A 21,270-nucleotide genomic window follows, 5' to 3' on the forward strand; every position below is an offset into this window, starting at 1 on the left:
CTGCGGGACAGGAGCGATTCCACCGCTCGCGGCTATAAGTGCCCGGCTGCCGAGCGCGGGCAGGATAGACTCCTACAAATTGAGAGGAGCGCAACAACTCCGAGCACGACCACGGGAGTGCGGCAAGAATACGGAGGCGCCAGTTGACGAGACTGCTAATGAAAGAAACAAAACTCAAAAGTGACGGGTTTGGTCGAAAGTTCGAAAACGAGTGCGAGACTCTTACTCTGTTTTTATAAAACCGGAAAGCCAGGGGAGAGCGCGAACGCAGTCCCCCACTACCACAAATTATGCAGTCGAGTTTCCCGCATTTGGGGAAATCGCAGGGGTCAGCACACCCGGAGTGCAAAGGATGAGCCTCGCCCTGGGAAAACCACCTGCTTGATCATGGTGTCTCCCCTGCCAGGTAAGTATGCTCAGTATTCCGCACGACCCCGCCGCTCGCCGCCGCAAACACACTTAGCACACGGACACCCCACACCACACGGACACTCTCCACATCCCATCGAGTCGGTTCCCGACACGCCTGTCTCACCGACACCCCGTCCCACCACTGCCGCCCGTGTCTGTTCCTGGTGGTGGGGCGGACTGGTGAGCTCCCGGCACCCTGCGCGGTGTCTGATCTGCATGGCCCCGCCCCAAGGCCCCGCCCTGTCGCTTAGTGGTGGGTCTGCCCGCAGCGGCGCAGTCTCTGCCCGTGCTTCTCTTCCGAAGGCCCCCCACGATGAGTCCCGCATTTGCAGGCACCGCGCAAGGCCTCTCGGTCGTCGCCCCTTGGCGCGTCCTGCCCGCCTGCTTCAACTGTCATAGCCGTAGGAGACCAGGCCGGAGCCTCAGCGCCGGCGGAGCGGGACAACCGCGGGGTCGGAGGCAGGAAGGACCCGAGAGGCTCCGCCGTGCTGGAGCAGCCAGTGCGAGCGCCCGGGGCAGAGGCAGTTCAGGGCTACGTGCCAGTGCGGCCCGGGGCCTCGGCGAGACCGGATTAACGAAGGGGTGAACGGTCTGGCGAGAATCTACCGGCCGGGGCCGCTCGTTTGCGCTGCGGAGTGGCCGCTGCGAAGCTGCGTGACGTCACCGCTGCCGATTGTGCATCGCGACCCCGCAGCACCCTGCCAAGCACCAGCCGCGGGAACCGGGTCCTGCTCACAGGCTGGGGCCGCGTCCCGCGAGCCCCAGCTTCGCTCCTGAACGGCGCGTCGTGTGCCGGTCTGGGCCCCGTCCCGTTACAGCAGGGAAAGGGAGGGGACCTGGCTGGAGGGACAGAACCACGGAGACCGCGCGGCAGCCGGCAGGAGCGCCACGAAGCGGCGGGGCGGGGCCTTGGGACGGGGGCGGGGCCATGCAGATCAGACACCGCGCAGAGTGCCGGGAGCTCATCGGTCCGCCGCAGAGAGGGGTACGGACACGACGGCAGTAGTGGGACGGGGATGTCGGTGAGACATGCATATCGGGAAGCGACGTGATGGGATGTGCGGGGTGTGCGTGTGGTGTGTGAGGTCTCCGTGTCTTTAGTGTGTGTGCGGCGGCGAGCGGCGGGTCGTGCGAAATATTGAGCATACTTACTTGGCAGGGGAGACACTATGATCAGGCAGGTGATTTTTTCAGGGCGAGGTTCATCCCTTGTATTCCGGCTGTGCTAACCCCTGCGATTTCCCCAAATGCGGGAAACTCGACTGCATAATTTGTAGTAGTGGGGGACTGCGTTTGCGCTCTCTCCTGGTTTTACTGTGATAAAAATAGGTAATTTGGTTGTGGGGCAAATACCTAAATTACGAGAGCCGTTAACCAGTTGGGTTGGGAAGAGATGATGGGGTACCTCCTCTGGTAGGGCAAACGCAGAGCTTTTGGTGTTTCCAGGCTGGTGACCTCGTTCTGTCAGTTACTGCTTCGCTCTGATCGGCGGTTCAGAAAACCACAGAATTTCCCTGACTTGTGTGAGAACCGCTAAGCCTCGGCCATTGCTACCCGCCCCACCGACTGGAGATACCGCAGTGTAGTAATCGGCCCTTGCTCCCTTCCTAACATTTTCGGAGAAAGTGATTCAGGGTCAAGAAGTCCCACAAAACAAACCACTTTTAAGCACAGAACTCATAAACAAGGAGCGCATTGCTACGTTAGAATACAACTCTATTTTTGTCACCACACAACTAGGGGAGACCGCGAACGCAGTCCCCCATTAACCACAAATTATGCAATCGAATTTCCCGTATTTGGGGAAATCGCAGAGATTAGCACGCCCGGAGTGAGAAAAATGAACCTCGCCCTGAGAAAACCACCTGCTCGATCATGGTGTGTCTCCTGCCAGGTAAGTATGCAGTATTGCCCCCTCCGCCGACACCACCCGCCGCCGGGTGCACACTGAGCACATGGGTATCCCAATGGACACCTCACACATCCCACCACGCTCTGTTCCGACGTCGTCATCCTGTCCACATTCATGTACCGCCTCTACCCGCGTGTCCGTGCCCGGCGCTGGGGCGAACCATTGAGCTCCCAGCACGCTGCGCGGTGTCTGATCTGCATGGCCGTGCTCCCATGTCCTAGGCTCCGCCCTGTCGCTCCGTCGCCCCTCTGCTGACGGCTGTATCGACCCCCGTGGTCCCGACCCCTCTCCAAGACCCCGCCCCAGCAGCCAGGACGGGAAGTTGTGATCTTCATGGCTCCGCCCCTCCCACAAGGTTCCGCCCCCTGGCGAAGCTTTCCCTGGAGCGGCATGACCCCCATGGTCCCGCCCCTCTCGCTGGCCCCGCCTTTTCCCCCCACCTCGGGCCCGCTCTGTCCGAATCCGCGCCTTGCCCGAGTCCCGCGATGCCGTGTCCCAGGACAACGGCTCGGTCAACACTGGCAATGCCCAGTGGGCACAGGACTGGCGGCCGAGACCAACCGCCGGCGGCCTCGCTACGGGTGCTGCTACTGGAAGTTGAGCATTCCTGCGGATCGAAGCGCCTTATCCCCCACCCCGCCGAGGCGGACCCGCAGCTGCCTTCTGACCTAGTGGGGCGGAGCGGGGACGTGGCACGGAGAGCGCGCGGCGCGTGTCTGCAGCTACAGCCAATGGGCAGGGGCGGGGTGAGCGGCTGTATCCAATGGGCGGGGCCGATGTGCGCACGCGCCCCGCGCTGTCGGCCGCCGTTCCCCGGGGTTCGGCGACGATGGCGGCGGTGGGCGCGGGCCCGGGCCCGGGCCCGGTCTCGGCGGGAGGCGGGCGCTGGGAGGTGGTGCGGAAAGGACGGCGGACTGCGGGGGGCCCCGGCGGCCGCCGCGCCCTGGGCGAGGCCAACGCCGGCCGGGTACTGTCTTTGGCTGGTAAGCGTGTGCTGGGTGAGGGTGTCCCGCGCGGTATCCCGGAGGTCTGGGGAGAGTCGGCCAGTTCGGGCCAGTTCCCAGCGCGGTATGGGGCGGTGGGTCGGGCCACTGGGCCCTGTTGGGGTGGTGAGGCTGTGGGGGAATGTTCTCGTCGAGTTCACACCGAGGCACAGGCCCAGTTTGTCTGCCGCTCCCGTGAACTGTCCTTGTTCCCCGTCGCCCCGTCGGTGTTCTCGGTGCTCCCTGGCCACCTTCTCCCCTGTGTCCCGGTTCCAGCTCCTATTGCTACCTCCGACACCATCTTCGAGCTGGGCTTTGAGAGAACGCTGAAGAAACAGAACAAGGAGCAGGTTCCTCCCACCTCAGCTCCTGAACAGCCGCATCGGAGGCAGCATGCAGGGAAGAGCACGAAGAAGCCATCGTCGAATGATATCAGCATCAAGCCGGGCAAGTGCCGCACGCTGGAGGAAGCCCTGAGAGCTGTGAGTGTACCTGGCTGCCCTATGCCTTGAGAGCACGTTGCTAGCACCTGCCTGCAGGTCGCTCATCTCCAGCCCACCCCGTTCCTGCAGGCCTGAGGGGACCCAGGTCGTTCCCAGCCCCCTTTAATATGGTAGAACCAAAGCTCTGGGTACCCTTGGATACCCGAGGCTGGCCAGCGTTCTGGTACCTGCACTCTCCCCTGCTTCAGGAGTGAGAGCCTGGGTTCTCGCGGGGAAAGTTGTTGCTAAATCCAGTTGAAGGGAGGAGCACAAAGAGTGTGGTGCCCTATTGTGGTTTAGCCTTGCTGCAGGGGTTCATCACACCTTGGGAGGAGCAGGAGGCTGGCTCCTGCTTCCCAGTGCCCCCTGTGTGGGACACCTGGCCTTATTAATGTGTCCCCACCTTCATTCAGGGATGAGCACTCCAGCTGTGGCCTGGGGTGGTCACAGTTGCTGTTGGAGTGTAACAGATGGTGTTGGTTCATTGGCAAGTCTCAGGCTGGTCTGGGAGATCCCTCTTCTGCTTGGAGTTGTGCTTTTGCTGTAGCAGGAGCTCACTGGAAGGGAATTTTTGGTTTCTCACATCACCCACTCCTTGTCTGATGCCCAGGAGGAATCCTCAGAGAGCCTCATCAGTGAATCCTCCCTGTCTTACCATGTGACGTCCCAGAGAGCTGTTTCTGCATCTCGTGCTTCAGATAAATCTGCAGAACTTGTTTGCTTCTCATGTCTGAGCATGGACAGGTTTTGGGAAGGAACCCCAGATGGACTCTTTGTTGAGGGAAAGTGGCTACCTGGCAGGGCTCTCCTGCAGCACTCAGCCATCCAGCTTCTTGCTAGCACCACCTTGTTCTTACCCTGAGCACTTTTGGTCTCCTCTGCTGCAGGAATAGGAGGTTTCTCCAACTCAGCAGTTCCCCACATCCAGATTTGTGTGCAGAGGCAGCTGAGAGTAGAATGGATGCATTATTTCTGCATGTGTCAGGGCAGATATTCCTCAGGAGAGCAGCTCTAGGCTGCAGCATGGTTGTCCTGTAAATGCTCTCTGCAGCTTAGCAGTGACTGATCTGTTGTGCAGCTGCTTCTCCCTTGCCTTTGCTGACAGCCTTATTCAGTCTGCCGATGTAGCAGCAGCTGTTCTTTTGTTACTCCTTTTTTTTTTTTTTCAAAATGGTTGCTGGAATAAAAACCCAACAAAAGGTGCCCAGCTCAGGTTTAATAGTGTGCTGTAGCTGAACTCCTCCATGGAAGGAAGCGTTAGACTCTTCAGAGTTTCCAACAGCCATTAAAACCTTGCTGCTCTCCTAACTCTGTAGAATTGACAGGGCCTCCCTGTGAGCTGGCAAAGAATCTGAGTTTGAAAGCAGGTTTGATAAGCATGTTTGGTGACTGACAGCATAGAAGGAAGAAGGTGAGGGAACTTGAGTTGCTCCCTGTCCTCGGGCTTTGTTGATTGCAGGTTGTTGATTGGAGTGGATCTTGATGGTCTGGGCTGTTTTCTCCTTGGAGGACTCTGGGTGCAGTTTCCTGACAGTGCTGGCACAAACCAGCCACACTAGGGTAACGCTGGACTGATCCTCACCAAGCTGCAGCCTCAAGCTGTCTCTGCCCAGAGATGGTATGGATGGAGCCAACTGGTCCTGGGTGATGCTGTGGGGTACATGGAGAGTAGCAGAGCTGCAGCTGGTGGTAATTTGGAAGGAAGCTCTGAGGAAGAGCTCATCCTTCTGACATCTCTGGGCCTTTCTGCAGCCCTTCAGGTACCTGCAATTCCCTACATGAGTTTTTTTTGTTCCTGGGTACAGTTTTTTCTAGTGTTTCCAGTACAAGATGAAACACTGTTTCCAGGCCAGTGCTCCCATTTGCATGAGTCAGTGGTGGACTGGGGTTTCCATGCAGGAAAGGCAGCACCCTCGGAACAAAGTGGGGGGTGTTTCCCTCCATGCCCAGTAGCCCCTTAGAAGCAGAAGCTCACATTTTTCATTTGGTACTGCATATCCTGGGTTGAACTTGTCTGTATGTCACTTCCAGCTTGACCTGGCAGACCTGCAGAAGGAGCTGGCTAAGAGCCAGAGCATGTTCCCTGAGAACCCATCGGTCTGGGTGAAGGACCTGGCCGGATACCTCAACTACAAGCTGCAGGCTCCCCGAAGCGACCCCTTGCTCAGCCAGCACCCCCATGGTCAGTGAGTTGCCCCACTGCTGAGGCCTCTTGTGTTTTGTGGGGCACATGGGACAGTGTGCTTCTCCACATCTGGGACAGATTGGGGTCATCCTTAAAACTACAGGGAGCCAGGCAGAGGGGTGATAGGGAAGCTGGGCTCAGCACCTGGGAAGAAGCAGCCTCTCCTCTCTTCCCTGCTGGGCAGTTTCATGGAACCATTTAACTTGGAAGAGACCCTTAAGATCAAGTCCAGCTGTCATGGTCACAGGAGGAAAACTGAAATATTTCAGTGCTGTTTTCCTTGCTGTCCCTATTTTGCACAGTTTCTGAAGTGCACGGGTTAGAGGCCAGCTTGCTGTGGAGCCAGGTTTCAGAAACACTAGAACAGGTGGGACAAAAGAAGTCACAGATGTGACAACAAAAAACTCTCCTCACTTGAGGCAGATCAGGTTGAGCCTGTCTTACAGTCTGGGCTGGTTCCCTATGAACTGAGATGTTTGGGCTTGACTTTGCTTTCCCCTTGCTCCAAACAGGTTTTTCTCTGTGGAAAACCATCTTGGGAAACCTGTTAATAGAAAAGGCACAAGACTGGTAGAGACCTTTATGTTTCCTGCAACCCTCTGAAAGGAGGTTGGAACAAGTTGGGTGTTGGTCTCTTCTCTCAAGAAACAAGTGACAGGACAAGAAGAACTGGCCTCAAGTTGTGCAAGGGGAGATTTAGGTCAGACATGGGGAATATATTTTTTCATCAGTTGTTAAACCATAACTCATGCTGTCCAGGGCAGTGGAAGAATCCCTGTCTCTGGAGAAATTTATAAGCTTTATAGATATGGTGCTGAAGGACATGGCTTAGTGGTGACCTGGTCATGCTTGGACTTGATCTTAAAGATGCTGTTCAAAAAGAACAGTTCATTGATTCTGGCTGGGTTTCCCTTTGAAGCCTGATGTGTTGGTCTATGTATGCTTTGAGCACTTGTTGGGGTGGCAATGGGTAGAAGAGGAGAACTACTTCTCGAAACCCTTGGGTAAACTGCAGTGCCAACACTTAACAGAAGAGACTCCCTTACTGCTGAGTTAGCTGGTGCAGAACAACCAAGAAGTAAGCTGGGTTTTGGCTGTGTTGTGTGAAGACAAGGTGCTTTGCCATGACCACCTTGTGTGCTGGGCCAGCTGGGTACTCAAACTGGTGCTCACTAAACTCTTGCCTTGGTTCCAGACTACCCATACTGCCTGGTGAACAAGGAGCTAAGGAATATCATCAGATCCCTGCTGGGAAAGTCATCCAGTGTGTTAGAGCTCTTTTTTGACCACTGTGTTTATACCATGCTGCAGGAGCTGGACAAAACCCAAGGTAAGATGTGGTTGGCACGGGTCCATGGCACCAACATGCCCATTGTGCTCTGTTAATGCCCCTCTGCTTGGGTGCAAATCATCCCCTGGAGAGATTCCAAATCCGTGTGGGCATTGAGATCGTGGGCAACCTGCTCTGGGTGACCCTGCTTTAGCAGGGAGTGGATTAGATGATCTCCAGAGGTCCCTTTCAACCCCCACCATGTTGAGATTCTGGGATTGTGAAGCAACCAGTCTCTGCCACAGCCGTGCTCCCTATCCAAGGGGCTAGTAGAGTTAGAGGAGGTTGTTGGGTGGTGTCTGGCACACATGGGGTTCCACTGTGACCCCCTCCTTTTGAACATGAGCGAGGGGGTAATGAGCCTTGGAAGCTCCTGGACTTGGGGTCTTGATGAGGACAATTACTGTGCCTGCTTTCTGCTGCTCTGGAGGGCAGAGCTGGGCTGATGGGTTTCTAGGTATCTGTAGGGTCGGAATGTCTGCTGGAGCCCTGCAGCAGGGGGTCCTGGGTAGAAGGTGGGTGGGGAGCAGCCAGAGAGGGAGCCGGACTGTGATACAGTGATGGGACTCATGCCTGGAGCTCATTAACCAGTGACTAGGACAGGTCTGCAGGGACAGGATCATCACCTCCTCCACCTTCTGTGACTATCACAGGTAGAATGGGACATTTGTAACAGCCTATGGCTTAGAAACTTCTTCTGTGCTGTGTTTCAGGAGATTCGCTGCATGGGTACAGGATCTGCATTCAGGCCCTGCTTCTGGACAGACCCAAAATTGCCACCACAAACCTGGGCAAGGTGAGCTGGGGCCTGGTTTGTACCCTGGGGGTGCTGCTGCTCTTCATGACTTGAAGACCACCGGAGCAGCTGTTGATGAGCATTTATTCCTGATAATTGGAAGCCCTTTGGAGCCTGTTGGGGTTGTCCCATGCATGAAGCCCTTGTGCCTCTCTGTGCCTGTACCCCATGCAGGGGGACCAGTATGTTCAGTATCTCTCTAAATGTGCTGGAGCTGCTGTAAGCACTGACATCCAACAGTGTCTTGTCCTTAAAGACCTTGTCCCTCTGTGCAGCTCTTGCAGGGAGCAGGACCTGGCCACCCTTGGTGGCTAAGCAGCCATGGGGCAAAAATGAGAGTTTCTGGGGTCCTGCTCCTTTAAGAGCAGCAGGTGATCACAGGGTGATGTTAAGGGTTGGAAGGGACCTCTGAAGGTCATTGAGTTCAACCCCCCCCTGCCAGAGCAGAGCCATAGAATCTAGCACAGGTTGCACAGGAACACAACCCAGATGGATCTTGAAAGTCTCCAGAAACGGAGACTCCACAACCCCTCTAGGGAGCCTGTTCCAGTGCTCTGTGACCCTCACAGTGAAGAAATTCCTTCTCATGTTGAGGTGGAACCTCCTGTTCTGTAGTTTATATCCATTACCCCTAGTCCTGTCCCCTCCCTCTTGACACCCAGCCCTCAGATATTTATATAACTGTGGCTTGGGTGCTGTCCAGCTCTGCTTCCCCAGAGCAGGGGTTTGCTGTTCCACCTGCCCCTAACTGGCACGTTCCCAGCCCCACTTGGTGCTGAGGGTCTTTCCTGGGACTGGGTTGGTGTGGAGAGTGCCTGTTGGGGTAATGGGACCATGAGGAGTGCATCCACAGCACCCATAGCAGGTGCCTGCTGTTCAGTCAGGACCACAGCACCCATATTCACCCATAGAAAGGTCTCATGGGGATGATGGGTCCACAGCTCCCATGGAGGGTGCTCAGTTGCTCAGCACAGCACCCATATCATCTATCTTGTGGGTGTATGGAGTGTATTTGGTGTGGGGGGTGATGGGATCATGGGGAGGGGGTTCACAGGCCTCTGCCAGCAACACCAGCTCACTCCCTGCTGGCCGGGCAGCCCTGGTTCTATTGGAGCTGCTGTGGTCCTGGGATACCATCAGCCCCATGTAGTAACACAGTGGTGGTGAGGTAGGAGGGCCTGAGGCTCTGCTCAACTAACAGCTCTTGCCTTTGCCACAGTACTTGGAGGTGTTGCGATCCCAGCAGAACAAGCCAGCGAAATGCCTCACTGTCCTCTGGGCACTGGGACAGGCTGGACACACTGACCTCCACGAGGGCCTGAAAGGTGAGAGGTGTGGAGCAGTAAGCTGGGCATCTGTCCCTGCTGAGAGGCACCCATCCCTCCCTGGGCAGTGGAAAGAGAGCCAGGGTGACCCTGGTGTTGCCCAGGCATGTGGTCTGCTCCAAAATGCACCATCCTGCTGCTGAAATGCCAGAGAGGGGAGGTCCTTGGGGCAGACTGCTCTAGATGGACACCTGGGAACTGGAGTGTCTGCAGCCACTGTAGGTACCTCCCTGTGAGGGCACTCCAGGTCTGTCAGGTGCTTCTTTGAGAGCAGAATCTTCGAATCATGGAACAGTTTGGGTGGGAAGAGTCCTTTAAAACTCATGTAGTCCAACCCCATGCAGTGAGCAGGGACACTAGAGCAGGTTGCTCAGAGCCCCGTCTAACCAGGCCTGGATTATTTCCAGGAATTGAGCATCTACCACCTCTGGGCAATCTGGGCTAGGTCTCACCACCCTCGACATAAATAATTTTCTTCCTTCAAATTAGTCTGAATCTCCCCTTCTTCAGTTTAAAACCATCACCCCTCATCCTGACACAGCAGACCCTGCTAAAAAGCCTGTCCTCATGAAGTCATTCAGGTTAGGAAAGACCCTTCAGGCCATGGCACTCAGCAACGGTGGGGCCTGCTCAGGGTATGCTGGCTGGTGTGTCACAGCTTGCTGCTCCTGACTGCTTCCTCATGGGTGCCTTTGTTCCTTGGCCATGAGTGTTCAAGGCTGGTCGCTGTCACAGAGGGGAGTGGCCTGTGCTGAAGTGTGTTTGTAGAGGCCCAAATACTCTATGGGGACACTGGTAGAGCTCAGTTATTTTCAGGGCAGTTAGAGATGTTGCAAGAAGCATATTGCTGTCGAAGGGTAGGTTCAGATCTCCTGTCCAGCCTTGGTGGTTAAATAGTGACAGAAGCTGCTGTTACCGCATTTCATCTCCAGGAAGCATCTTCCCCGAGCTGGGACAGAAAACGGCTGGCTCCCAGCAGGACAAGCCAGGCAGCATGGCCACCCCACAGCCCTTCCCAAGGGGTCTGTTTGGTTGCCTTCTGGGTGTTTTAAGTGGGGAATGGGATCATGGTTTGTCCTGGGTTTAAATATTGCTGTGGGCATGGCACCTGAGGGATCCTCTGCTCTTCACTTGCTGCCTGTAGACCTGAGGAGTGCTTGTGCTGATGGATGGAGCATGTGGCATGGCCAGGGAGCATCTAAGCGTGTGGACACACAGTAAGAGCTCCTCTGCTCCCTGATCTGAAGCTGTATCTTGAATAGTATGTTCAGATTTGGGCCCCTCACTTTCCAAGAAGGACATTGAGGGGCTGGAGCATATCATAGAATCAGTCAGGGTTGGAAGGGACCACAAGGATCATCTAGTTCCAACCCCCCTGCCATGGGCAGGGACACCTCACACTAGAGCAGGCTGGCCAGAGCCTCATCCAGCCTGGCCTTAAACACCTCCAGGGATGGGGCCCTAACCACCTCCCTGCACAACCCATTCCAGGGTCTCAGCACTCTCATGGGGAAGAACTTCTTCCTCACGTCCAGCCTGAATCTCCCCACTTCCAGCTTTATTCCATTCCCCCTAGTCCTGTCACTACCTGATAGCCTAAAAAGTCCCTCCCCAGCTTTCTTGTAGCCCCCTTCAGATCCTGGAAGGCCACAAGAAGGTCACCTCGGAGCCTTCTCTTCTCCAGACTGAACAGCCCCAACTCTTTCAGTCTGTCCTCATAGGAGAGGTGCTCCAGCCCTCTGATCATCCTGGTGGCCCTTCTCTGGACACCTTCCAGCATGTCCATATCCCTCTTGTAATAGGGGCTCCAGAACTGGACGCAGTACTCCAGGTGGGGTCTCACCAGAGCTGAGTAGAGGGGGAGCATCACCTCCCTTGACCTGCTGGCCACACTTCTCCAGATGCAGCCCAGGATCTGGTTGGCTTTCTGGGCTGCAAGTGCACATTGACAGCTCATGTTGAGCTTCTTGTCCACCAGCACCCCCAAGTCCCTCTCCTCAGGGCTGCTTTCCAGCCAGTCACTGCCCAGCCTGGATTTGTGCTTGGGATTGCCTCCACTGAGATGCAGGACCTTGCACTGTGTCTTGTTGAACCTCATGAGGTTGGCTTGTGCCCACCTCTCCAGCCTGTCCAGGTCCCTCTGGGTGGATCCCTTCCCTCCAGCGTGTCTGCTGCACCACACAGCTTGGTGTCATCAGCAAACTTGCTGAGAGTGCACTCAATGCCACAAAGGTGTTAAACAAGACTGGTCTCAGGACTGATCCTTGAGGGACTCCGCTTGTCACTGGCCTCCACTGGGACATGGACCCATTGACAGCCACTCTTTGGGTGTGGCCATCAAGCCAGTTCTTTATCCATCTCGTGGACCACCCATCAAACCCATGTGTCACCAGTTTGGAGACCAGGATGTGGTGTGGGACAGTGTCAAAGGCTTTGCTCAGGTCCAGGTAAATGACATCAGTTGCTTGCCCCTCATCTAAAGAAGGACAACAAAGCTGGTGAAGGGTCTAGAGCACAAGTCTTCTGAGGAGCAGCTGAGGGAACTGGAGTTGTTGAGCCTGGAGAAAAGGAGAGTTCAAAAGAGACCTTCTCATTCTCTCCAACTCCTTGAAAGGAGGTTGAAGCAAGGTGAGGCTTGGTCTCTTCTCCCAAGTAACAAATAATGGGGCAAGAGGAAATGGCCTCAAGCTGTGCCAGGAAGGTTTAAGTTCAACATGAGGAACAATTTCTTCTCCAAAAGGGTTGCCAAGCCCTAGAACAGGTTGCTCAGAGCACTTGTGGAGTCATCATCCCTGGAGGGGTTTAAAAGCTGTCTAGGTGTGATGCAGAGAGACATGGTTTAGTGGTGATCTGACAGTGCTGGGTTGATAGTTGGACTGGATCTTAAAAGTCTTTTCTAACCAAAATGATTCTGTGACTGCACAATCTTGTCCCTCCTGCTCCCCAGTCTGACTGTGGCCTCTCTCCACAGTGTGGCTCGGCATCATGCTCCCAGTGCTAGGAATCAAATCTCTCTCCCCTTATGCTGTTTCCTACCTGGACCGTCTGTTGATGTGAGTCACACCTTGCTTTCAGTCTCTTGGCACTTTTGGGGGTGCTGCTGGCACCCTTCCTGACATGGGGAGGTGGGTGGAGTGGGAGCAGAGTCCTTCCTGGATGGCCCTGGTCACCTTCCTGCGGCAGGCAAGTCTCAGCCACTTGCCTCCAGTGCTGAATGTTGAGGCCATGGCAGCACCAGTGTAACTCAGTGCCAGGACCAGGCTTCTCCAGTCCCACCACAACCCTGGGAGAGCAGCTCTGCTGTGAGCGTCCATGCCCAGAGGGGCAGCACTCTGAGGAACAGGGTCCCAATTTCTACTTGTGCTTGTGGTGCTCAGGCATATCAGGGGTCCTGGCTGCAGTGAGAAGTGCCAGCAGTGTCTTTCATCACAGGCAGATGAGCTTTTCCCTGGCTGAGGACTGGGACAGGTGGGTCTGTGGCCACTTCCCACCAGTCAGGACAGCCACTCTTGCCAGCATGACCACCTGGGCGTGGTGGAAAGGAGCTGGGAATTATGGCAGCAGCTCCAGCACTGGCTAGAATGCCAACTCTTCCAGCTCTGTTCACTGGAAGTGGCTCCACAAGCCCCCTTTATCTTTGTGTCTTTTGGCAGCTTGGTCACAGCCAGGGGACGCTGAAAGTATCAGGGTGGCTGCCTGGCCACAGGTCCAGGAATGGGTTAGCTGCCAGCATCCATCCTGCCCAGCTGGCTGCTGCCAGGATGGGATGTGGCCCCTGGAGCCCCACAGCTGCCTGTGTGGTGTGGCCCTGAGTAGCAGTGGAGGCCAATGACTGTGGTGGATGGAAACCACTGGCATTTGGTGCATCCCACTGGAGGGAACCCACCAATGCCAGGATGAGGGTGGTTGTTTCCCCAGGGCTGTGTGGGGCCCCTGGCATGTCTGTCCCAGCTCACAGGGTGTGTTTGTGCCACACAGGATGCACCCAAACCTGACCAAAGGCTTTGGCATGATCGGACCCAAGGATTTCTTCCCCCTCCTGGATTTTGCCTTCATGCCCAACAACTCACTGCCACCCAAGTATGCTGACACCCTCCAGTTCTCCCCAGTGTGGGCTGTGGCTTGGGGTGAACACCCCAGTGGCCAGACTGGCCACTTCCTGCAGCCCCAGTGCAATCTCCCCTCAGCCTGCAGGAGGAGCTACGGCAGCTCTACCCTCGCCTGAAGGTGCTGGCATTCGGAGCAAAGCCAGAGACCACACTGCACACCTACTTCCCCTCCTTCCTCTCCCGAGCAACGCCGAGCTGCCCTCCCATCATGAAAAAAGAGGTGAGCCCTGAATGGGGGATGCATGGCCAGCAGCATTATAGGACTCTTGGTCCCAGCATGTTGCTGCGTGGCAGCCCTGGTGTTCCAGCGAGGAGGGATGGCCATTGGGCCCTGTCCTTCCCATCCAACTCACTGCGCTGGGCGTGAGGTTCTGCCATCCACCAGTCTGGCTACCTGGCATGGCCAGGCACTGGCCTCTTCTGTTGCCAGCTCAGCTCCCCAGTGTCAGAGTCTGAGCAGAGAGATGCCAGCAGAAGGTCATGGTGGCCAACTGTGCCAGCATACAGTCCAGGGCAGTTGTCTCATGTTCCAGACCAAGAGACACATGTCGTGCTGGGGGCCCAGATCAAGTGTGCTGACTTGCTGTGTGGTCTCTTCCCAGCTCCTAACCTCCATGAGCCAGTGCCTGAGCCTGGACCCCCTGAGCTTCAGTGTCTGGAGGCAGCTCTACACCAAGCACCTCTCCCAGTCCAGGTTGGTTCCTGCTGCTCTGAGGAGAGCCAGCACCAACCTGCTAGTGTTTAGGAGTGTATTAAATCACTTCTTGGAGCCCCTGATCCAGTTCTGTGCTTTCTTTCCCCCCCTAAGTTTGCTTCTGAATCATCTACTGGAGTCCTGGGAGAACAGCAGCAAGAAGGTAAGGAGGAAGCTGTGGGAAGGAGGAGTTTTCTGTGCTGGAGAGACAATGAACCAGGTGCTCCTGTAGAAGGTCCCTGCATGAGCAGTGTCCATACAGGATCTGTTGTATGCCCACCTGGTACTGCTTTAGCAGACATGTCCCTGCCAGGCTCAAGAGGCATGTCCTGGGGACAGGCCACACAGTGCCTGCAGACACAGGAGAGCCTCTTACACTCCATGGGCTGCGTTGAGACTCAGATCTTCTGGATTCAGTCCCCATTAGGCCTTGCTGTTCTGGTGCTGTGAGGAAGCTCTTCACCTAACAAGCAAAGGTCAAGAGGAGGGGCCCAGTCCCTTTTCAGTGGTACCCAGCAATAGGACAAGGAGAAACAGGCACAAACTGGAACCCAGGAGGTTCCATCTGAACATGGCACCTGTGAGGTTGCCAGAGCCCTGGTCCGGGTTTCCAAGAGAGATTGTGAAGTCTTCTTGTCTGAAGAGGTTCCAATACCACGTGGATATTGTGATCCTGGACAACCTGTTGTAGGTGACCCTGCTGTACCAGGGAGGTTGGACTAGATGATTTGCAGAGACCCTTTCCAATCCCTGCCACAGGTGGGGTTCTGTGATTCTGTGAGTGTGGAGATCACACTGGTCACTGTTGGTTTTCCAGCAGCTCTGGCCACTCCAGAGCAGCAGGCTGTCTGGCTTGGTCTTGATGCAAGACCCTTGGAGTTGTCGCCACAGCCTGATCTGTCCTGCATGTCCTCAATGTTTCTGCCCATCCTATCCCCTCTCCTGCTTCTTCGCACAACCTCTTTGGGGCAGGGTGCCACCAGCTGGGGGTGCTGGGTGCCATGACACAGCTCTTGCTTTCCCCAAGGTACGTCAGTCACTGCAGGAAACGGTTCGCTCGTTCAAAGTGACAAACGAGGAGCTGGCAGCAAAAGGTTCCAACAGCGACCAGGATGTGGCCGCCTGTGATGCTGCCTGCAAGGTGAGCCCTGGGACAGGGTGGCTGGTGCGCTGTGACAGCCGGGGACCAGATTTTGGTTCTGTGCCGGAGTTGTGGTTGGCCTCTCTTGCCACCAGCACATGCCAGGTTGGGGCCTCGCAGCAGCTTGTCTGCAGGACATGCTGGGGACATATGTTGCTGGCTCCTGTCCATCCTCCCAGCTGCTCAGCAGATGACACTGGCTCCCACTGGGAAGCCAGGGGTGGGTGGTGTGAGCAGCTGCGTGTGCAGCACTGTGGGAACCTCCCTGGCCTTGGGAGCCCCGTGGTCACTGGGCCCCACCCTTCCACCTGCCCAGGAGCTGCTGCGCAAGATGAAGGGCCAGGGCTTCCCCTGGTCCCAGCTGCTGCTCGTCCTCCTGGTCTTTGGGGCTGGCTTCCTTCTGCATGACATCCGGACTCATGGCTCCTTCCAGGGTAAGGGGCTCTCTCTGATGGGAAGGAACATCATGGGGATCACTAACTTCTCAGTTCTCCTGAGCAACACCCCTCCAAAGCCCTCCCTTCACCTTGGGTCTATGCTGATGAGCAGCACGGCCCTGATGATATGTCTCTGGAATTGCTTGAGGGGTATGTGGACTGTGCTGGCCAGATGCTCTCAGCAGGCTGCAGAAAGATTCCCCCTGCCTGTCCCCACTCCCCCAGATTTCCTCTCTGCTCGGGAGTTTCTATGCCTCTTAGTCCCACCTTGGAGCATCTTGGAGATGATTTGTGAAGCAGCTCAAGCTGTGCATCCCTAGAGAGAGGATTCAGGGACAGGGTGAGCACACAGCTCCCACAGACCAAGTCAGAGAATTGCTCAGGGAATGGTTCTTGTCTCTTACAGCCTCCTCTTCTGCTCGCCTGCTTCGTTCTACCAGCATCCTGCCAGTCTCGCAGCAAGCCTGGCAGAAGGTCTCCCATAGTTGCCTTGAAGGGTACAGGTCAGTGACCCCTCGTGCTAGGTGGCAGCATGTGTGGCTGGATGGGTGTGAGGCTGTTCCCACAGCCACAGAGCAATCTTCGGGAGCCCTCCTTGCTAGGAAGTGTTCCCAGTGCTGCCTGGAGAAGAACTGAGCTCAGCTCTGGATTTTTTTCTCTTCCCTTGGCAGCAGCTTCAGGTGCTTGTGTGCCCCAGTGGCTCTGCCAGTGGTGCCAGGGCATGGAATCACAGTCATAGAATCTCAGAATCATTTTGGTTGGAAAAGACCTTAAAGATCACCATGTCCAACTGTTAACCCAGCACTGCAGGTCACTACTAAAGCCTTCCAGGGATGGGAAATGCTCCACTGTCCTGGGCAGCTTGTTGCAGGGGAAGATACTGCTCCTCATGTCCAACCTAAACCTCCCATAGCACAACTTGGTGACTGGTTCTTCTTGTCCTATAGCTTGTTACTTTGGGAGGAGACACCTGCCCTTAACTTGATCCAACTTCCTTTCAGGGACTTGTAGAGAACAAGAAGGTCTGCCCTGAACCTCCTTTTCTCCAGGCTCTACAACCTCAGTTTCCTCAGCTGTTCCTCACACAACTTGAACTCTAGACCTTTCACCACCTTTTTTGTCCTTCTCTGGATGTGCCCTGGCACCAAAATGTCCTTCTTGGAGTGAGGGTCCCAAAACTAAATCCCTGATTCAAGATGTGGCCTCACCAGTGCCCTGTACAGGAAGTCACTCCCTGCCCTAGTCCTGCTGGCCATGCTATTGCTGATCCAAGCCAGTATGCTGGTGGCCTTCTTGGTGACCTGGGCACATGGTGGTTCATCTTCAGCTGGCTGTCAACCAACACCCCTAGGTCCTTTTCCACTGGGCAGTTTCCAGCCACTCTTCCCCAAGACTGCAGCATTTGTGGGGTGGTTGTGACTCAAGTATAGAACCCAGCACTTGGTCTTGTTGAACCTTATCCCATTGGCCTTGGTCCATTGATCCAGCCCGTTCTGATCCCTCTGTAGAACTTTCTGATCCTCAAGCAGATCAACACTCCTCCACAGCTCATCCCCTCATCCAGATTGTTGATAAATATATTGAACAGAAGAGGCCCCAGCACTGAGCCATGGGGAACAGCACTTGTTACACATCACCAACTGGGTTTAACTCCATTCCTCATAACTCTTGCAGGTGGCTGGAGCAGACCCTGCCTGTCTACAGCTCCCAGGCAGTGGCTGTCCTGCAGCCACAGCTGGAGCTGCTCTGGGTGAAGAGTGGTGAACTGGCCTTGTACATGACTGAGCAGAGTTTCTCTCTGCTCTTTGGCATCCATGACAGCCTGCCTGGCTTCATCGAGTGGGTAAGAAGGATGTTTCACCTGCTGGGAGAGACCAGGAATGCTGGGAGAGGACTGGGGGACTGCAGAGGCTGTGTCGTGGTCCCTGCCAGGTTGCAATGCCACAGGCAGAAAGTGAAGGGAGAGGTCTGAAGGAGGAAGGTAATGTCACTGTCACTGTTCATGCCTGACCATGAGCCTTATGGTGCTGGTGGGTCTGGTCAGAGTCTCAAATGCTATTCTCCCTGTGCTGGTACTGTCTACCAGCTGCCTTCCAGCTGCTGGCAGTGCCTGTGTCAGCTCTGAATGGGAGAGGATGCAAAGATAACTCACAGAATTGCCTGGTTGGGAAAGATCTTAAGATCATGGAGTCCAACCATAGCCTAATATCTCCCTGTACACAACTGTTAACCCATGATGTCCCTAAGCTCCTCATCCAAATATCTTTTAAACACCTCTACTTCTTTGGGCAGCATGTTTCAGTGCCTAATAACCCTTTTGGTGGAGAATTTTTTCCTAATATCCTGAAAATCAGTGGTTTAGTAGGTAGGGGATGACTTTAGCATCCTGCAGAGGAGCACTGTGGGCACTGTGAAGCTGCTGTTTGGTGGAAACATGCCCCATGTGAGCCAAGTGATTGTGGAGAGGGCTTCGAGATGCCAGAGCATGGCAGGAGGAGGGTGGGGCCTGGTTCAGTTTATACCAGTTCAAGAGAGACAAGGAACTACTGGACAGAGTCCAGTGAAGGCTATGAAGATGCTGAGGGAACTGAAACATCTCTTTGATGAGGAAAGGCTGAGAGACCTGGGGCTGTGTAGCCTGGAGAAGAGCAGGCTAAGAGGGTTCTCTGCTTATCAGTATCTAAAGGGCAGGGGACAAAAGGATGGGGCTAGACTCTTTTCAGTGGTGCCCAGCAACAGGACAAAGGGCAACAGGGAGAAACCCAGGAGGTTCCATCTGAACAGGAGAAGAAACTTTCCTGTGAGGGTGCGAGAGGACTGGACCAGGTTTCCCAGAGATTGTGGAATCTCCTTCTCTGGGGAGATTCCAAACCTGCCTGGACATTGCGACCCTGGGCAGCTCGCTGTGGGTGACCCTGCTTTAGCAGGTGGGTTGGGCTGGATGATGTCCAGAGGTGCCTTCCAGAAGCCACCATGCTGGGATTCCTGGCTGACTGTGGGGCACCCTGGCTTGGTAAAGCCTCCTTCATGGATATCCAAGATACCAGGCTCCTCAGGGTACCTGAACCCAGCCTGTGAAGGTGATGTTAACACCGTCTCTGTCGCCACAGCTGCAGTCCCAGGTGCCGGAGTTCCTGCTGCACTTTGCCGAATGTGTCCGAGAGCTGCTGCTGTTCCTGGTGCGGAGCTGCCTGCTGCCGCTGCTGGACTGTGTGGCCACAGCACTGGAGCGAGTCTGGCAGCACTGCCTGGACTCCTGCAAGTGAGCATCTCTGAGCCTGCAGAGCATGAACAGGCTGTCGGGGGCACTGGTGGGTTCTTTATCCCTGGAGGAGTTTAACGGCTGTGTAAATGAGGTGCTAAGGGACATGGTCTAGTGGTGGCCTGGCAGTGCTGGGTTAATGGTTGGACTTGATCTCAAAAGTCTCTTCTGATCAAAATGCTTCTGTAATTCTGTGGTGCTGTAGAGAGCTCATACCCTGTGGCAGCAGCATTCACCCTGTGGGCAGCACAGGCAGGTCCCTCAGCTCCCTCAAGCCCTGCACCCACTAAAGACCAGGGATTCTCACCCTCATCCCTGGCTCCTGCTGGGACCTGACAGTGGGGCCACCTATGGGTTGTCTGAGCTGAGAGTTGCCCCTCTGCAGGGAGAAGGGATGCAGCCAGACACTGCTGGTGTGGGTATAGTTTGCTCCTGCTCTCGCTACAGAACTGGCTCCATGCTCCTCCTGGCAGAGAGGTCATAGACTAGGAAGCTGGAGCTGGTGTTCCGGGTCAGGGCCTTTCCAAGGGGTTCAGGACTTTCTTCCACAGTGTGTCCCTATAGCTGCCAGCTTGGGGTGCTCTCATATCCCTCCTAGACTGGTAACACTGGGGCTGGGTCACTGCTACTGCTCCACAGATGGTGATTGCACTGCCCATAACCTGTTCTCCTCCCCCTTCCAGTGGAGAAGTGTCCTGGGACTGTGTGAGGGAACACCTGACAAGCTTTACCTATTCCTCTTGGATTTACCTGCAAAACACAACCATAGCTGTCAAAAACTGGGCCTTGGCCATGATTTCTGGACACTGACCTGCTTCCTGGAGGAGAGGGGCACACAGTCCTGCTGTCTCCTGGTGCTCCAGCCACCGAGGAGTGTCTTCAGCACAACGTGGGATGGAGGGAGATTCACGTGGGGATTTTGGGCTCCAATCTGAGCCTACTGGGGAGGTTTTTTCTTTCCTAGGCAACACACATCCAGTTTTTTTTCCACACCCTGTGAATTCCTTTTGGCTTAATCTGTCCCTTCTATAGGTGTTACCTGGGCAAGTGACCCTCTTTCCCTTGTATCAGAGGATCAGGTCAGACACCCCCATGCTCCCTCTCCTCCCGCCCAGTTCCCATGGCTGAATGAACCAGACTCATTTTTATTTCTAGGGTTTTTGTGCTGTTATTGATGGGTTTTGTTGCTGTCTGTGGGGTGGGAGAGGGCTCTGCTGAACTACTGCTGTCCAGGTCTAACCCACTTTGGTGGGGGAAAACACTAATTCGTGCCATTTCAGTCCCTGAGAAGCACTGTTTTCCCCTGCCTTAAGACCTGGACAGGAGGGTGAGGGAGGGGGAAAGTGTTTGTGGGTCCAAAGTGGGGTGTGGGTGCATCTCTGGCAGGGCTGGAGAGGGATGGAGAACTCGGGTAGAATACTCATTGGCACATGTGGGATGGTAGCTTTGAGACTCATGTCCATGGTTTGGCTGCTGTGGCGTAAAGAGGAGCACGTATGTGGACGTGTGTGTATACATGTGCTTAGGGGGTTGAACATGTGTGTAACTGTGGGAATGTGTATCTATATTGATGTGTGCACACGTGAGTATATGCATCTATTAAGTACATGTGTGTGCGTGCATGTGGGGGTGCTCGTACATGTCTGCGTATATAAACATGCATGTGGGAGTGTAGATATGTGTACATGCATGTGTGGGCATGTACATGTGTATATTTAGATGTATATGCATCCATCTGCATGTGAGTGTCTATGTGTGAATATGTATGTGTCTATACATGTGGATGTATGTAACAGCTTGGATCAGCAGCAGTGTGACCAGCAGGAGGGGAGGGAAGCTATTGTGCCCATGTACTCAGCACTGGTGGGGCCTCACCTCAGATACTGTGTTCAGTTTGGGGCTGCTCACAACGAGAAAGACATTGAGGTGATGGAGTGTGTCTAGAGAAGGGCAGCAAAGCTGGTGAAGGGTCTGGAGAGAAGAGGTCGAGAGAAGGTCTTGGAGAAAAGGAAGCTTCACTTCTTCACTGAAAGGGTTCTCAAACATTGGAACAGGCTCTAAGTCACTCCCCAGGGAGGTAATCGAATCCCCACCCGGGGAGGTAGTTGAATCCCCATCCCTGGAGATGTTTCAAAGAGGCAGAGATGCGGTGCTGAGGGATGTGGTGGCACCAGCCTTCGTAGACAATGGTTGAGCTCGATGA

General features: G+C 55.2%; 1 protein-coding gene and 3 non-coding genes across 4 annotated transcripts; 2 read left to right on the forward strand and 2 right to left on the reverse strand.

Annotated features, from left to right (window-relative positions):
- Positions 1-250: 250 nt before the first annotated feature.
- LOC128969189 (U1 spliceosomal RNA) lies at positions 251-414 on the reverse strand. The gene has a single exon (XR_008489154.1). It is a non-coding gene; the product is annotated as a U1 spliceosomal RNA (small nuclear RNA).
- A 1,141-nt stretch (positions 415-1,555) lies between these two features.
- On the forward strand, positions 1,556-1,719 carry LOC128969184 (U1 spliceosomal RNA). The gene has a single exon (XR_008489150.1). It is a non-coding gene; the product is annotated as a U1 spliceosomal RNA (small nuclear RNA).
- A 429-nt stretch (positions 1,720-2,148) lies between these two features.
- LOC128969185 (U1 spliceosomal RNA) lies at positions 2,149-2,313 on the reverse strand. The gene has a single exon (XR_008489151.1). It is a non-coding gene; the product is annotated as a U1 spliceosomal RNA (small nuclear RNA).
- An 839-nt stretch (positions 2,314-3,152) lies between these two features.
- On the forward strand, positions 3,153-20,196 carry TMEM214 (transmembrane protein 214). Its single transcript, XM_054383485.1, has 17 exons — positions 3,153-3,306; positions 3,583-3,788; positions 5,820-5,970; positions 7,169-7,303; positions 8,017-8,099; positions 9,319-9,424; positions 12,396-12,477; positions 13,403-13,504; positions 13,612-13,753; positions 14,136-14,227; positions 14,342-14,390; positions 15,255-15,368; positions 15,685-15,802; positions 16,212-16,308; positions 17,480-17,648; positions 18,916-19,067; positions 19,751-20,196. The coding sequence occupies exons 1-17, from the start codon at positions 3,153-3,155 to the stop codon at positions 19,875-19,877; spliced, it is 2,079 nt and encodes a 692-aa protein (XP_054239460.1). The 3' UTR covers positions 19,878-20,196.
- Positions 20,197-21,270: the final 1,074 nt, after the last annotated feature.

This window comes from Indicator indicator, chromosome 9, assembly GCF_027791375.1.
Source record: "Indicator indicator isolate 239-I01 chromosome 9, UM_Iind_1.1, whole genome shotgun sequence".
Lineage (NCBI taxonomy): Eukaryota > Metazoa > Chordata > Aves > Piciformes > Indicatoridae > Indicator > Indicator indicator.

Bases quoted from the DNA above. Each gene is read 5' to 3' on its own strand.
- TMEM214 (XM_054383485.1), top strand. From the start codon at position 3,153: ATGGCGGCGGTGGGCGCGGGCCCGGGCCCGGGCCCGGTCTCGGCGGGA. The intron at 12,478-13,402 runs GTGAGTCACACC...TGTGCCACACAG, and splicing joins TACCTGGACCGTCTGTTGAT to GATGCACCCAAACCTGACCA. The intron at 17,649-18,915 runs GTAAGAAGGATG...CTGTCGCCACAG, and splicing joins TGCCTGGCTTCATCGAGTGG to CTGCAGTCCCAGGTGCCGGA.